Raw genomic sequence first — 16,771 nt, forward strand, 5'->3', positions numbered from 1 at the left:
GAATCTCTCCCTATCTCTGCCCGCAGACACACCCGATGTTCTGTCCTTCAGGAGGAAGGGAGTGGGCGGGAAGAGAAGGGCCCGCATCGGGTTACGGGCCAGGCTGGGGCAAAGAACCCCAGTCCACTTGGTAAGTTTAGAAACCAGCTCATCAGACCCTCCCAGAAACCCCAGGCAAGAGACTACTACTACTACACCCATTTTTACAGAAGAGGAAACAGGCTCAGAGAAGTTACACCGTCACCAGGGTCACACAGTCTTAGTGGGCAAAAGAGCCAGATTCTGACTCCAAACCGATCTCCAATGAGTTTTGTTCTGTACCTAGTAATTCATGGTCTCTGTTAAAACAAATCAAACAGAGCATGAAGTGAAAAACCAAGCTTCCCAACAGCTGCTAACAACTCAGACCTGCATCCTTCTCCAGGTGACTGATCTTGGTTGGTGGTAGGTCTCCTTGCCCCAAGATGCTCAAGAGGTTATGTGACACCACCCACACCTCCCCCACACATCACCCTGCAGACTCTAGCCAGGGATACGGGTAATAACAGCCCGCCCCCCCCAACCGCTACTGGGTAGGACAAACTGTGGCATATGCCATGGCTCCCCATGAAATCAGGTTGTGATTAGCCCTCCCGTGAACACACATCTCTGCTTGTCCTCTCACATCCCCCACACCCTTCCCATTCCTCCGTTCCTCCTAGAAAATCTCAGGTTCTGACTCTTGGGACCCTGAGGCGAGAGACAGCCCCCATCAGCACATCAACAGGGCTACTCTCCAGGAGTAATCCCCATTAGCAATTTCATGGACTTCGTATTTCAGAAAAACCTCCAAATGCACGCAGAGTTGATTATTCTCCTCTCTAGAAAAGAGTGAGGAGAATCTTATGCTACCTGCTATTTGTAGCTCGCCCTGTTTGCTGACCCGTCCTGGTCATCTTGTCATTTCTGCATACCCGGCTCTGCCTGACGGAGGGGTCTTGCACGAGCAGAGGGCTGTCGGGAATACTCACATTCGCAGTGCAAATTGGGTAGGCTGATGTTCAGGCTGACATCAATTTTGCCCCCACTGTCCTTGTCCGGGTCATCAACGTAGAGCTCATTCACGCTAAATAAAGGAGACAAGTACAGAAGCCTTTGTTGAGGTGGGGCACCATCCCAGTTGCAGGGGCAAGCCAGGGGCCACTTCCCTTAGTGACCACTGCGCAATTAACTAGAACCCCCATCTCGGGGAAGCGTGTGCCTGATCAGGCACAGGGGATCGGGCCTCCCATCTGGAGGGCCCTCTCCAGATGCTGGCCTTACCACTTAAAGGGGGGGGATGGGGGAATGGTAAAGGCACAGCTTTCAGAGTCAGACACATTCAAGTTCTAATCCTGGCTCTGCCACTTTCTATAGGAACTTGGCAGGTAACGTGACCTCCGTGAACCCATCTGTTCAATGGGACACCACCACTCACAATTAATGGGGTGTCTGAACGCTTGAGAAATGGAAGTTTTACTAGGCATCAGGGCCCAGTACCTCCGGGCACATGGTACCTTATTCCCTACTCTCTTGAGCCCCCACCCACTCAGCTGGGGAAGGGGAATTCCCTGGGTGGTCACGCTCAGCGTCCAGTGCTCATAAAGCTCTAGGGTGAGCATGGGGTCTGAGACATGACTAACTAATGTTCTGTGGCTGCTGTACCAAATTTTCACATTGGTGGCTTTAAAACAACACACACTTATTCTCTTGCCCTCCTATAAGTCAGAAGTGTAACATGGGTATGGTGCTGCACTCTTTCTGGAGGTTCCAGAATCCTTCACCTTGCCTTTCTCAGCTTCTAGAGGCTGCCAAGGCTCCCAGCCCTTCTCCACAGCAGAGCGGTGTAGCAGAACCACACAGCATCTTCACTCCTGTCTGACCTCCTAACTCTCTCCTACAGCAACTCTGTCATTTCACGTGGCCCACCAAAAAACCTAGGGTTGCCTCCCTAGCCCAAGATGCTCAACAGAATGCCATGTATAAAATTCCTTTGGCCACATAAGGTGACACATTCACAAGTCTCAGGGATAGGGACATGGTGTCTTTGTGATGAGAGGCCCAGTTTAGGGGCACGGGGCTGCAGGGACAGCCATGTCACGTGGCTACCCAGGACAAGGGAACCACACTGGGATCTGTCAGCAACACAAATTTATTCAACAAGTACTTTTGGAGTGCCTACCAGCTGTCAGGCATTAGAGACAGTGGGTAACCAGTCCCATGCGACCTCTGCCTTCCTCAGCTTACAGACCCCACTGGGACCCTAAATAAATACCTTCCACCAACTTCCTAAGGATTATTGCCCTTCTGAAAGCTGTGGGAAGCCATGGGAGGGACGAACAGGGCCACTGACCTCTGGGGAGTGTGGCCCGTCTCTCTGGCCGCTGCAAGGAAGACTGACCAGAGGGGCCACTGGGCAGACCACACGGGAGGCTGATGCCACGGTGCAGGAGAGAAGGGGAGAGATGGCAGCCTGGACTGGGTCGGGGGTGGGGGGTTAGGCAGGAGGGAGGGATGGAAAATGCAGCATGCTGGAGCAGACAGGACTCGCTACCGCGTGGGGCTTGGGAGTGGCTTGAGGGTGGCTCAACAGAGGCACAAGCAGACGGGCAGACTGCCGCGTTCTTTCTGGAACCATCTGTCGCACTGGGAGCCCCTGGAAGAGCAGCGGGCTTGAAAGGTACTGAGTTCCACGTGGCTGTGCTAAACTTGAAGTGTCTTGGAGACATCCCTGAGGAGCTGCTGAGTGGATGCTGGATGGCTCTGTCCGAAGCCCACTTCTGATTCCCAGACCACTCCCCGTGGGGAGAGGGAACTGAAACTGAAGGCTTGGCCTCGTGAACAGCTGCACAGGCAGCTGGAAGTGGGACTGTGGCTATTGTGAACATGAACCAGGTGCCCGTCCACAGGTAGTAGAATATAAACACTTGCAGCTCTAAGCAATTCGACTCCCAGAAAGCCTTGTAAAAGCTGCATCTCTGGGAAAGAATGAGTTGACTATGGCAAGGGTGTTTTGTTTTTACTCAGACCCTGTCTTTATGCTGCTAGCACCTAATTGATGTAGCTGATACTCAATTAAGAAAGAGTAGGCTCAGGGCGCCTACAGGGCTCAGTCGTTAAGCATCGGCTTTTGGCATAGGTCTTGATCCCAGAGCCCTGGGATTGAGGCCCCGCATTGGGCTGCCTGCTCAGCAGAAAGCCTACTTCTCCCTCTCCCACTCCCCCTGCTTATAGTCCCTCTCTCACTGCCTCTCTTCAAATAAATAAATAAAAATCTTGGGGCGCCTGGGTGGCTCAGTGGGTTAAAGCCTCTGCCTTCAGCTCAGGTCATAATCCTGGGATCGAGCCCCGCATTGGGTTCTCTGCTCAGCGGGGAGCCTGCTTCCTCCTCTCTCTCTGCCTGCCTCTCTGCCTATTTGTGATCTGTCAAATAAATAAATAAAACCTTTAAAAAAATTTTTTTTTAAATAATAAATAAATAAATACCTTAAAAAAAAAAAAAAAAAAAAAAGAAAAGAAAAACAGTAAGCTCAAAGAGTCATCCTGGGCTTGTTTCCTTGTGGGAGTCACAAGGATGTTCCTCAAGACAAAAGAGTGACAGATCGCTGGGGCTCCAGCCCATTAAACCAGGAAAGTCCCAGCTGGGCCTATGTGTATTCATGTTATCCCACCTGTTCCCGTGAAATGTCCTGATCCACATTTTAGAACCAGGAAACAAGCTCAGAGAGGGTGAGTCCCATCTCCAAGGTCACACAGCAGGAAATGGCAGAGCTAAAATCCCAACCTGGGTCTGCTTTCTGCCTGAGCCCCAGGCTTTCCAGGGGCCTATGCTATCTCCCCTGCTCTGGCTCTCAACTGCTAAGGTCAAGGGCAAAAAAGGCTGGGGGTGGGGGTGGGGCTGGCCCTCTTGCTTGGCAGGCTGATAGAGTTGGCCCCTATCAGGGAACAAAAAGTACAAATGAGCTAGTGGGAGAGAAGCAAGCAGGAGCACCCGAGGTATGGCAGGAGGAGGAATGGCTATCTCCACAGCCCAATTCTCCTCAGCCTTCAGGGCCCTATTTCTACCACAACCTTGATTTGCAACTCCAAAGGGCTACTGAGTGATGAGACTGCTGGGTGATTAACAGACCCTCACCACCAACAGGAGACCCTGGCTTCCCTTCCCAAACAAGCAAAAGTTTTCCTTGAAGCCACTCACCTTTCCCACCTGTGAGGCGGGGCCTCAGCACATCACTAAGGGATTGTGGAATGATGTCACCCCTGGCAATCCTCTGGAGGTGACCTCAGTGCCGAGAGGTGAATCCCAGGTGTGGCACCAAGGTGAGCTCACCCTCGAGGCCCCAGGGGGCCTTTCCCAGCTCACAGAGCCCAGGCTTCCTAGTGCCATCTAGAATAAAGGGGCTAAGGTGCCTGTGAAGAGACGGAGAGCCTGCCTGCTGGTTCCCAGATGCCTTCCTCAAAGGCCCTCAGGGGCTGCAACATAAATGCACTTCCATCATCTGCGCTGCCTACCCAATGACGCCCAGACTGCCACCTTCTGAATGAGAGGCAGATGTTCTAGGGTTGTTGGCTTCCTGCTACACCCAGGCAGCGCTACAAGCTTGCCCAGAGCCTGTCACCTGCTGATGCCTGCCAAGGCTAGCTAACTTTAATGGCTGGGGCTGGGACTGAATGGATTAATATTAATTTTTAATCTATCTATCTATCTATCTATCTATTTAAGTGGGGGGAGGGACAGGGGCAGAGAGAGACAGAATCTCAAGCAGACTCCACTGAGCGTGGAGCCTGACACAGGGCTTGATCCCACGACCCAGAGATCATGACCTGAACCAAAATCAACAGCCGGGTGCTTAACCAATGGAACCACCCAGACACCCCACAGGCTGAACTGATTTTAAAAAAAGGTGAATGGACAGCCAGAAGTCAGGTTACCTGGAGGGGTATCAACTTTTGTAGATTTACTGCTGTCTTGGGAACCCATGGGCCTGATTTCTCCTGTTGCTAGCAAGGGTGATGAGAAGACAGAGCCAGGAGGCAGACAGATCTGGGCTCACCTCCTGGCTCCGCCTCTAAGAAGCTGGGGAACCTGGGACAAGATGCTTCACCCCTCTGAGCCTCGTTTCCTTAACTGTAAAACTGGGAAAGCTTTCTATGAAGTCTGAAGACAGGCAAAATTAATCTCCGGTAATAAAAGTCACCGTAGTGTGGTGGTGCTGGTAGGAGATGCTGACTGGGAGGGGGCACTGTGGAGGCCAAGAAGAACAAGTCTGTGGGTACAGCTAGACCTCGAGTCTAGCCCTGACATAAGTATAGCCATCTTGGCAAAGCAGAGGCTGGCACCTTGCACCCCCTCTCCACCCGCTCAGTAGTATGTGTGACATTCCTCCCCTCAGTAGTATGTGTGACATTCCTCAGCCACCTCAGGCTGCCCTGGGGGGAAAGCAAATAGTTAACTTGCAGAGATCACAATCCTGCAAGACAGGAGTCTCCCTCAGTTTACCAATGTCCTAGAGGTTTACAACAAAGCAGCTATCTTAACAATAGCACAATTTCCAGAGGCAAATAGCTCAGTTCCTCAAGCCCTAAATAAAGTTAAATTTCTCTAACCTAAAATCTCACTAACAAGGACACTTGATAGGAGAAATGTGAAACTTTATCTCTAAACCTCCAAGATAGTGTCAGCGATCATTCCCAAGCATATGACCCACTGATATACATCTAAAGGGTCTCACAAGATTTTTATTATTGGTAATGAGTAACCTTTTCCCCAGACAACAGCTAGCCCCTCAAGGTCCTGGAGACCTCGCTTTCAAAATTCCTTAGAGACTTACTTCATCCATAACCCCCTTTGTCCTCATCCACCACCGAGTTCACCCCTACTCTGCCTTTAAAAACTCTGACTGTAGTCTGGCTCGGGGTCCAAGTCCCTACTCCGCTGTGTCAGGTATACTTGGGCCCAAGCTTAAGCTTGCTGAATAAACCCTCGTGTGATTGCATCGGTGCTTGGCTCCTTGGTGGTCTCTCGGCTGCGAAAACTCGGGCACAACAGGCACAAGGGAAGCTTCCAGCTGGTGGATAGGTGTCTTGATGGGATGTTGGTGACACTAGTGTGAGCCCAGGCACACAGTCATCAAGATCTCACCTTTAAGATCTGTACGCTTTGCTGTTCCTAAGTTACCTACACCTCTCAAAAGAAGGAAAGAAAACCAGGAGGGAAGGGAGGGAAAAGAGGAAGAAAGAAGAGCAAAAGAACAAACAAGGGGTCAGGTTTTGGGCTACTTCCCAGGGCTGTGAGCATTAAAAGCTACAGGCCGCCCCAGGACAGGGGTGTGTATGGTACTCACTTCTCTGAGGGCCTTGCACAGGACTTTCTTGGTAAAGAGCATAAAGCATCATGGTGAGTCCAGACTCCCAGGGTTCAAATCCTGGCTCTGCCGCCTACTAGCCGACTGACCTTAGGCAAGGGCCTTTGCCTCTACCAGCCTCAGTTTCCCCAGTTGTAAAACGGGGACAATCACGGACAGGCAAAATCTTACTCAACTGTGAGTGCTCGATAAGAAAGCGTTCCCTACTGTTATTGTTCTCACAAATATCAATGTTTACCAAGTTGGTAATAACAGGCATCCACCTCGCAGCACTGTGGTAAGGACTGTGCGGAGGGGCCCACGGCTGGCGTATAACATCAAGAACACGCCGGTTATGACCTGCTGAACCAGGGGCCACAAGCCACCCACATGGTGCTGCTAGGTAGCTCCCTCGGCACCAGAGCTCCCACTTTGGGGAAGTGAAACCCACAGGGTCATTTTGATTGAAGAAACAGTTTCAGTCCACCCACACAAAGGAAGAAAGAGTCCCAAGATTTCTGATCTACAGCAACCAGGAGTGGGGGTGTGTATGCCGTGGGCTACGGGGCGGACAGGGGTAAGCAGGAGACAGAGAGTGGGGGTAGCGAGCACTTACTACTTCTAAGATGATTGGGGCAAAGTCTGAGGTCACCAACTCTCCTCCCGCCTTAACACTAAGCAGTTATTGGAAAAGGTGCCCGGGAAAATAAAAGCGGGAACTCATGGCGGGCATCCTCAACTCAAAAGCCCTTATCTCAGTGTCCAGACTCTGAGTGTGAGTAAGGTTATCGTACTGTAAAAGGTCTAAGCAGCAACCCAGGAAAACAAAGTTTGTGCTCTTCCGAAGCTGCTTTGCTCATCACAAGGATTAGTGTGTTAATAATGGACGGAAGGGGCTTCACAGCCCCAGTAAATTCTAGGGCCCGTATAAGAAGTGGCTTTGCTTATAACTAATCAAAGGTACTTCAGTTTTGAGCAGCCCACTGGGGCCAAGCACTATGCTGGGGCTTTCACATGTGGTATCTCAGTTAATAGCCACAGCAAGACAATGTTGAGTGGGGTTACCATTCTCTCCTCACAAAGATGAAACTGGGCTTAGAGGAAGATAGACAAAACCCACGGGAGACCACAGCTAGGTTCTTTCCATTTTATTAAACTGGATGGGGCATGGAATCAATGAAAAACCGAGACAAGTGTCCCCAGCAGACCTGTGATGCAGGTGTCATCATCTTTCTGATAACCCTCAGAAGCCCACCCCATCTCCACCCATGGCCCAAGTACCCACAGGGCATGGAGGTGTGATGAGACCATTCCCTCCCACAAGACTCCCTCGGTCACCTCCGTCTGCCACACCCTGGTGGGCTCTGCCGCATAGGACTTTCCAGCCAACCTGGACAAGGAGCAGAGAGCACGAGATCGCTACGTCTGCAGAATGAACGGGAGAGGTAAGTAACGTGTGCGGGCGGAGGAAAGGGGCACGCATCCCCATAGGGGGACACCGCACAGCATCAGGGAGCTGGCTGGCTTGCGTGGGGGTCAGTGAGCGGCGGCCATGTAGGGAGAGAAAGAGAGGGACTCGGGAGGTGTACGGGTGGGGGAGCACAGTGGAATGTAACCAAGGGCCCTGAAATTCTAGGCTGAGGCGAGAGTCTGATGACATCTATGGAAAACAATTTTATTTGCTTTTAGAAGAGCACTTGAATAGTTCAGATTCCTGCCCAAAGTCGCTGACCTCTGTGCTTCATAATTTGATTTAATGGAAACTTACACAGCAGTGAGGCCCACAGAAGGGCCTGGGCTGGAGGGGGAGGGATGTACGTTATGTAAGCAAGCTCTCCAGGACCTTCTTTTAAATCCTGACCATTCCAGGTATAAATAAGTATGCCTACCTATGCCCTACCAGGTGGGGAGCCAAAATATTCCCTTCTCGGTCACCAAGTCCGGCCCCCGCCCCCTTCTCCACTGCCACTGCCCAGTTCTCTCCCCGGGGTCTTGGCCATCAGGGTCACCCTGTCCCCTGTTCACCTTCACAAGAGGTGACTGTGCTACAGCATGAACCTGGCCCAGTCACTCCATGCTCGGAAGCCTTCAGGCCCGCCAGTGCTCCCTTACACGCCAGCCCTGGGTCTCTCTACCTGGCTCTAGGGCCCAATGCAGGCCTCAGAGTGGGTAACCCAGGCTCTGTGGGAGACGGCCAGGTTCTCCTCCTGGTTAAGTTCCTGGCCTCCCCACTCGGGGCCTGCAACGGAGCACATAAGGAAACAGTTCAGGGTCACTCCAAGTTCCCACTAGGTGGACAATGGCTTCCTAGAGTCCTAGCTGCCTGCTCGGCCATCTCACCCTGGAAGGGTGTATTCAAGTCTTCCAGTCAAACACTCTGACCAAAAGGCAGCAGCCCCCATGCACCTGGTGGGGATGGGGGGACACAAAATGCTCTGGGGAGGGAAGGGTGGTATGACAGCGCAGGGGTGCCAAGGCTGGGTTTGACTCTGGCTGCACCAACCCCACTGTGGCCTGAGCCGCCTGGGCCCTCAGTTTCCCCAGCTGTTCAGTGGGGCTAAGGCTAACAGGAGAACATCCCTCAAGTGATTCTGTGTTGATGAGATGAGATGATCGCTATGAAGTGCTAACCCAGGTGGTTGGTGGGCATGTCGTAATTAGAAAGTACAACACACTGTATTATACTATAAATTGTCAGCGGAGCATTCCAGCTGCCACATCTTATTATAATTCCTCATGGGGTTAATAATTAAGAGCAGCCAATCCTGGGCAGTCAAAGCCAAGCCTGGGCAGTCAAAGCCTAGAATATTTTGCAGCCATGTTGTCTGGGCGGGGTGGGGGACGTTGCTCCCCCTGGAAACCTGAAGCTGCAGAGCACCCTATGGGGCCACGTTCCCCATAATTAATGGTAATTAATGGCCTGTCTAAACCCAAGTTAGGGCCCAACCACACAAACAAACAGGCCTCCTTCCCTACTGGGCTAGGCTAGAATAGTGTCTTATGTCACTGATAACCACAGGTCGGGGTTGGAGCACTGTTGATCCTACCAGCAGTGACCTCATTTCCTCGGAATACGATCTCATGGTGGCAGGGGGAGCTGACACACTGTGGTCACAAAACTGCCAGAGAGGGCCAGCCATCCATTAAAGAACTGTGACCTTCATTTCTTCCCAAACTGGCAGGCCTTCCCAGGGGTCAGAGAATCTTCTGACACCAGGAAGACCAGAACAATCCTCCCTCTGGACTTTTCATGGAGTCCTCAGTCCTCACTCCTACAGACTCCTTTTGAGCACTTCTGCACCGTGGTCACGCGGCAACGGGGGGAGAAGGGGCACTGGGGTCCCTGCAGCATCAGAGTTGGGCCTTTGCCTGGGATCAGGACTCTCATTCCGGCCTGCCTTCCTCTCTCCCTCCAGCCACTCACAATGCAGATGAAGAGCCTAGCAGACAACAAAAGGTAAACAGCAATGAGCAGCCCTCCAGGCTGATTACTCCACCACTCACCCCTCATCTTTCTTCCTCTCCAGGGAGGTGCTGGGACCAGAGTGTCCAGGATGCCCCCGGGGGGTCAGGAAGGGGAAATCCTGGAGCAGGGCAGCAGGCAGAGCAGTGGGAACACAGTGTGCTTTTGGGAAAGGAGTGAGCCCTGTCCTGGTTCAACAGAACAAGCTGTCCAGGCTTGCCCCAAAGGCCCTTAACACAGCCGGTGGCGCCCCACCTGCTCCAGTCACAAGCTCCAACGTCACAACTTACCTGTCTGGGGCCCGCTGGCTCAGCAGCCTACCTCATCCTGAGCTGACCTGAGGGCCAGCTGAATAAGCTGCAGCTCACAATGGTCAGCAGGAGGTGAGGGAAACTGCTCTCAGTTCAGGGCAGGGGATGAGAAAATTAATATTCATGGAATGTTCATTACATGGCAGGTGCTGAGTGGCCTTACCACCTTTTTCGCATTAGATGGGAAATAAATAGAAAATGAATGAATGCATGAAGAGCTAGGATTCATGGGTATTAAAGTATATCAGGTGCTCCACTAAGTACCTTTCCGGTAAATAATCTTATTTAAACCTCACCAAATATCACATACCTTCTCTGTGCCTTGCCCTGCTTTATCTTCAAAGCCTTTTTTCACTAATTAATATATTCTAGTCCTGTTCGCTTATTCCTGGTTTGTGCCCACTGTTGGCATTTTCCGCTCCTCTGAGCATGGAATCACCCAGCAATGAAGGAGGCAAACCTGGTTTCTGATTTCTGGGTGCTTAGGACCAAGAATGAGTCCTATTAATACACAACAGTGGGCAACACCTTGTCCACTCTAGTCCTACCTCCTCCATATTCTACCTTCTCCACTTGTTCACTTTGCTCCAAAGCTACACCAGCTCTTAATCCACACTGCATGTACACCAGGTAATGCCTGCCCCAGGGCCTTTGCACTTCCCTAGTGGCCCTATCTGGGATATACAGTTGGGGCTCCCTCCTTGCTATCACACATGCACCCTATATGTACTCCACTCACCTTGCTCAGAACATTAGGGGGTTATGCAGCAGCCACCACCACCCCCATGCCCACCCCCGCCCAGGGAATGGGTTGCAGCCTGCAAAGACCAGCAGGTGTATGGCAGAGAGTAGGTCTTAATATCCTGCTGCTGTCCCAATTTCCAACTCTGACTCATGATGGGGTGACCCCTGAAAATTCAGGGGTCCAAATGTGTACCCCACCCCATTAGGAGTGGGACAAAGAACCTTCTCTGACCCTTGCATGGTTGGGTGGTCATGTCTTGGGAAGCAGACAAGCCTCCCCAGACCTGGAGGCTTTGGCTCTGGTGTATCCTCCCTTGTTTGGCCAGCAATACTGAGAGCCAGAGAGGTTTGGCAGGGCAGGAATGGAGGGCAGGAATGACAAGATTTGGCTGGCAGGTGATAGTGGGGAATGGATAGGACCCACATGCCTGTGGGCCCAGGAGACTGGTGGACCTGAGGAGCCCCCTCCTCAGTGTAAGACCATGGGCAAGGCCCTCCACATCTCTGAGCCTCGGTTCTCCTCATCTGTAAGCAGACGATAAGTATATCCCAGGCCTGTTTGAGGATTAAAGGTGGGAACACTCCCTCAGCTACAAGGCCTGTCTTGGGCTAGGCAACGATGTTTTTAGTTTCTTATTGTCCTGTGGCTGAGAGGGAGGCAAAGGAAACCAAGAAATTCCATGAGCGAGAAAGAAAATTCCAGCATTGGACAGGGGAGTGGGTGGCCAGGGCCCTGCCCCGTGATGACTTTCTGGGTTGTAAACACAGGAATGAAGAGGCTTGGAAGCCTTCAGCCAGTGGCTAAGGCAGGAAGCTCTGGGGTCTAATTCCACCTCAGGGCAGCCGATGAGGCCGTGAGTGAATAATTCCAATGGCATTCTGTGTTACACATACCCCAGAGCATTTACTAGGTTATCTGGGCAACGGATGATTCTAGAAATCAGGGATCGATTCACAATGCGTCAGGCGCTGCCAGGAAGCCCACGCTGATTCTTTACTGAGGGTGGGCCTCGGAGCAGGGAAGGGGGCTTAGATGAGGGGGCCGGGCTCTGATGTCAGCAGCTCCGCCCCCCTTGGCTAGGAAGCGGCACCCCTTTCTCTGAACTCCTCCAGCTTTCACATCAAATGACCCCGTGATGAATCAGAGGGAAAAAAGCCCACTGGCTAAACAAAGGAACGGCAGAGATGGATCCATGATTTCTGTTCATCTGAGGACCCAGGAGGCCCCCCCACAGAACGGAACCCAAATGTTCTCTTCAGCTTCAACAAAACAGTGTGTGCTTTTGCTCTAACTTCAAAACCCTTTTAAGAAATAGAGGATTGATGGATGTGGGTTTGGAAATGAGAGAGTTGGAAGGTTCAGAGGCCTCTTTCCTTTTTAAAGTACCTCCCTCCTCTGATCTGGGGTCCCAGGAAGCTCTAGAATGGCCCCTCGGGGGGGAATGGAACTTACACTTCCGTTGTTATGAATCCGGTGAGCTCCGAGAGGAAGAGGAAGAGGATGAAGAGGCAGCAGCAGATAGAGACTGGAAGGAACAACACAGAGACACACTGTTAAGGGTGGAGAGCACTGGCTGAGGGGGGCTTGCCCTTCCCTCCCCCACCTCTCCCTCTCCCCGCCCCAACCCCGGCCCTCTGAGGAGAGTTGCTTAGAGGGAGCAAGAGAGAGGCCCCACTGACCCTCCAAAGCCCCTTCTTAGTCGAAGCAGCCCTTGTTCCCAGGAAGGCAGACTGCTTTTGGTACCGAGATGACCCTCCTGTGGGGACTGACCCCCCCCCCCGCCAGGTAGGCAGTCCTCAGGGGGGCCAGCTTGGCTTCCTTCCACACGCGCGTATTAACAGAGCTCAGTCAACAAGAGCTTGCAAACTGCTTGCCCACGAATGTGTTCTGTTCAGCAAAAGTGGTACGGCTTTTCAAATCTGGAGTTGACACTGAACAATTTGATTTCACGTAGAAGTCCAGATTTCTGGCTGCTCCACCACACTCAAGCCCTTGCTCCCACAGCGGGGTCTGAGCTGGCCACTTCAGCAGTCCCTCTCGCCTCCCTGATGCGCAGGCTGAGGCCAACTGTTTGTCCCCATTCATGGCTGCTCCCAGCCGTACCACGAACACTGCGCCCATGTCCTCATCAGAGGTCAGAAAAATGAGGATAACTGAGCACTTGTGCGTCAAGAGAAGGGACAGTTCCTTATGGAAGGAATTCTTTATATGGGTCTGAAATGCAGAGAGTGGAACACAGCTCGAGCTGACCCACATCACTCTTATTTATCTCGTTCACTGGGTCCCTGATGAGGTTGAAATCCGTGACCCCTGGAGCCACTCCTGGAGGCAAGTGCCCCAGGATCTCCCCTCAACTCCAGCCCCATCTCCTTATACTCTCCTAACATCTAACCGCCTAGCCACACTGAGCAGGTGACATTCTATAAATATGGGTCTTATCGCTGCTCCTTTGTTCCTGTGGTTTCTGCCCCTCCCCATTGTCCCTCCTCTTCCCCTTCCCCCTCCTCCTCAACCTCCTCTTTGAGAGGTGAACTCCTCCCTGACCTCCTGGGCCAAGACCAAGCTCAAATGTCTCTTCTGATGGGAAGTTCCCCTCACTGCTAGAGGTGGAGCTGGTCGCTCTTTCCTCTGTGTTCCCAGTATCTATTCTCACACTTTCCACATTTTATTGGCTATTTGTGGCTGGTTCTCTCACTAAAATGATATCCCTGAAGGCAGTAACTCCACGGCTCCAATGCCTGGCCCAGAGCTGGGCACACAGCAGAGGGTCATCCCCAAGAGTACAAAGTGAGGGTTGAGCATGTCTCCTCTGGGCTTATCACAGGTGTGCAGTGGGCAAGAGCCTACAGAGTATGGACCACAGCTCATCTGCTGTGGGTTTCTAAGTTACTTACCTCTCCCTGCCTCCCTTCCCTCATCTGTTAAATGGCGACATGCCTTATGGAGCTGCTCTGAGAATTTCCACCACATAGAGACTGGGCTTGAAATAGTGCCTGGCAGGTAATAAAAGCTTTAGCATTCCCTCATTACTAGGACTTTTATCAGGGAGACCTTGGAGGGTGAGCAGAAGGTGATCGACAAATGGGGTGGCCCCTAGTTTCCTGCAAAGAAAAAAAAGTTTCTGGTCCCACTTGCTGATTCTGCTACCTTCTTGATAGCCTGCTCCTGGACTGGCTGAGCACTGATAAATGCGAAACAGTCATCGTCCAACCATCCGTCCGTCCATCCATCATCCACCCATCCATCCATCCACCTACCTACCTTAAAATGAACAAAGATGAATTCTGAGGGAAGAAAGAAGAGAACAAATGTTCGCTGGGCTCCTACTTCATGCCCTGCCATGAGAGCCTGAACAGCCACCCTGTCATCTCCCCCTCCCGCATGACGGGGGTTGGGGGAACAAGCCCTTGTGAAGTGTGTAGAAATGGTGGCTCTGAGAGGAAAAGACCAGATCCTGGAATACACCAGAAGGCAGGTGGGGGGAAAGTCCTAGAACCTGGGAATTCTGCCCTAAGAAACGCCAAAATCTAGGATTCCAAGCAAAGAGCAAGACAGGAATATCCCGAGTCCCACCACACCTCTAAAACCAGACCAACCTATAGGATCCTAGAATAACTCCTCAAGTCTTCAAACACTGAGAAAGCTGTATGGGGCAGTATTTAAAGTTTTTTTTTTTTTTTAAGATTTTATTTATTTATATATTATATAATATATATGTTATATATTATATATATTATTTACAGAAGAGACACAGCAAGAGAGGGAACACAAGCAGGCAGAGGGAGAGGGAGAAGCAGACTCCCCACCGAGCAGGGAGCCGGATGCGGGGCTCGATCCCAGGACCCTGGGATCATGACCAGAACTGAAGGCAGAGGCTTAATGACTGAGCCACACAGGCACCCAGTATTAAAGGGTTTTCTTTTTTCTTTTTCTTTTCTTTTCAGAAGAGGTAATACAGGCACATGAGAAGAAAAGTAATCAAGCTGCATAAAAAGGAAGAGTGTGTTGAGTCTCTTTCCCCCTCCCAATCTGCAGCCCCTTGCCCAGAGGTATCGGCACCATCGTCTTTGCCTCTTCCACGGGCATTAAGCACAGATGTACAAATCCTTTTTTTCTCTAAGAAAATAAGAACATAACGTATACATCCTTTTCAACCATGCTTTGTTCACTCAGCAACCCTGGTCTAAAGACATGCCTCACCGGTTTATACAGAGGGGTCATGTTTGCTTGCTTGCTTTTGTGGCAAAGAAACGAATTTCAGATGTCTTCTCCAGCTGCTGGACCCAGGCACCGCACTCCCGTAGCCGCCCGTCCTAACTTCCCAGCTCACGTCCTTCTCTTTCTCACCTGCAAACTACAGCCATGATGTCTGGGAACGAATCCCACCACCATGCAAAACACCTTTCACCTGGAAACCTCCAGTTTCATATAGGACCCGTGTTTCAGAATCATTTTCACCCCTCCCAAACCGCTCTCAAGCCCCAGCAACCCACTGGCTGGTGTAATGAACAGACACAAAATAGGGAGGTATTTCTGAAGGTCAGTGCTGACCTAGATCAAGCCAGGTCTTCTAACTGCCTTCCTTGCCCCAAGCCTGCAAAACGGCTCCAAAGCTCGAACTCAATGTAGATCAGAGGGTGGTGGGACAGGAACGGAAGGCTGCTTTCTGAAATCTGCGTGCTCTGTTTCAAGGCCTGGATCAAGCCTGGTCAGCCCAGCAGGTGAACACGGTTAAGTGCTGAGTCTGCTCAGCTGAAACCCAAGTGTCCGATGACATGCTCTGTGACTGCTCACCGTACCAGTGCTCCATTCTAGGAGGACAGGGACAAGGTCTCGGTGCCACCAGTGGCCTCAGGGTTTAGCACAGTGCCTGGCTCAGAGAAGGTATGAAATAAATATTTGTTGAATGAATGATCAATGAATGAATGAACGAATGAAAGAAAAACATGTAGGCAGGTAGGAGGTATTTCAACCAGAAAGGCCTTTCTGGTCCTGAAGGCTGGATGAGGATTTTTTACCCATGTTTGGGCAAGAAGCTAAGGCTCTCTGATACCAGACTTCTTCTGAAATGGACTCAGGCGGTGGTAGGACTGTGACCCCTTGAGAACATGTACAAGTGGGAAACCCAGATGCAGTCCACGAAGGGGGACACTGGACCCAGGACCCAATATCCAAGACTCTGGGAAGTCAAGGAATTTGTCCAAGGCCACACAGCCGCTTACGAGAAGAAGGCAGAATTCAAACCCTGATCTGCAAGTGTCCCAACGCCCTCACTGTTTCCTTCAGTTATTAATAGCACAATCACAACATAATGAGATGGGACCATTTTGGGTCTGCTGCCCTGCTGGGCTGTGTGCTCCTTAAGGACAAAGACCAAAGCCCATTCATCAACACGATCCTGGGACTTGGCACGGGACCTGGACCCCAGACCTGGTTAATAAATATTTGTTCACTAAATGGTAGCTAAGGGCTGGCTTCCCATGCCTCACGCCCTTTTCCTCTTCGGTAAAGGAATTTGCTGTCTTGCATGCTGTGACTGGGACTGCAAATCAGACCACATCCCTGGAGGGCCATCTGGCAGTACCTTCTCAATTTTACAATGCACATGCCCTTTGACCCAGTAATTCCTCTTCTAGGAAAGCTACCTTACAGAAATAACCATACAAGGATATAAAAATATACAGACAAGGATGTCAGCAATAGCAATAAATCGGAATCAAGAATGTCCACCCCAGGAGACTGGTTACATAAACCGTGGGTCACCTAGATGACGGAACTGTGGGCTGCCAGACACGGCAGGAGGGAGGAATGTAGCGGGCCGTTTGTGTGCGGGTATGAAAGGTATCCAGGATATATCAGTTGGGAAACAGAGTAGGACGATTGGTGTGCA

General features: G+C 51.4%; 1 protein-coding gene across 1 annotated transcript in view; it reads right to left on the bottom strand.

The window, feature by feature from the left end:
* ERGIC1 (endoplasmic reticulum-golgi intermediate compartment 1) overlaps positions 1–16,771 on the bottom strand; it is a 103,998-nt gene that overhangs the window by 35,627 nt on the left and 51,600 nt on the right. The window contains exons 3-4 of the mRNA XM_082726099.1: positions 12,334–12,406; positions 1,011–1,105 (exon numbers count right to left, since the gene is read on the bottom strand). Of these exons, the coding sequence (XP_082582225.1) occupies positions 1,011–1,105; positions 12,334–12,406 (168 nt within the window). The remainder of the gene's footprint in view (positions 1–1,010; positions 1,106–12,333; positions 12,407–16,771) is intronic.

This window comes from Mustela nivalis, assembly GCF_964662115.1.
Source record: "Mustela nivalis genome assembly, chromosome: 3".
NCBI lineage: Eukaryota > Metazoa > Chordata > Mammalia > Carnivora > Mustelidae > Mustela > Mustela nivalis.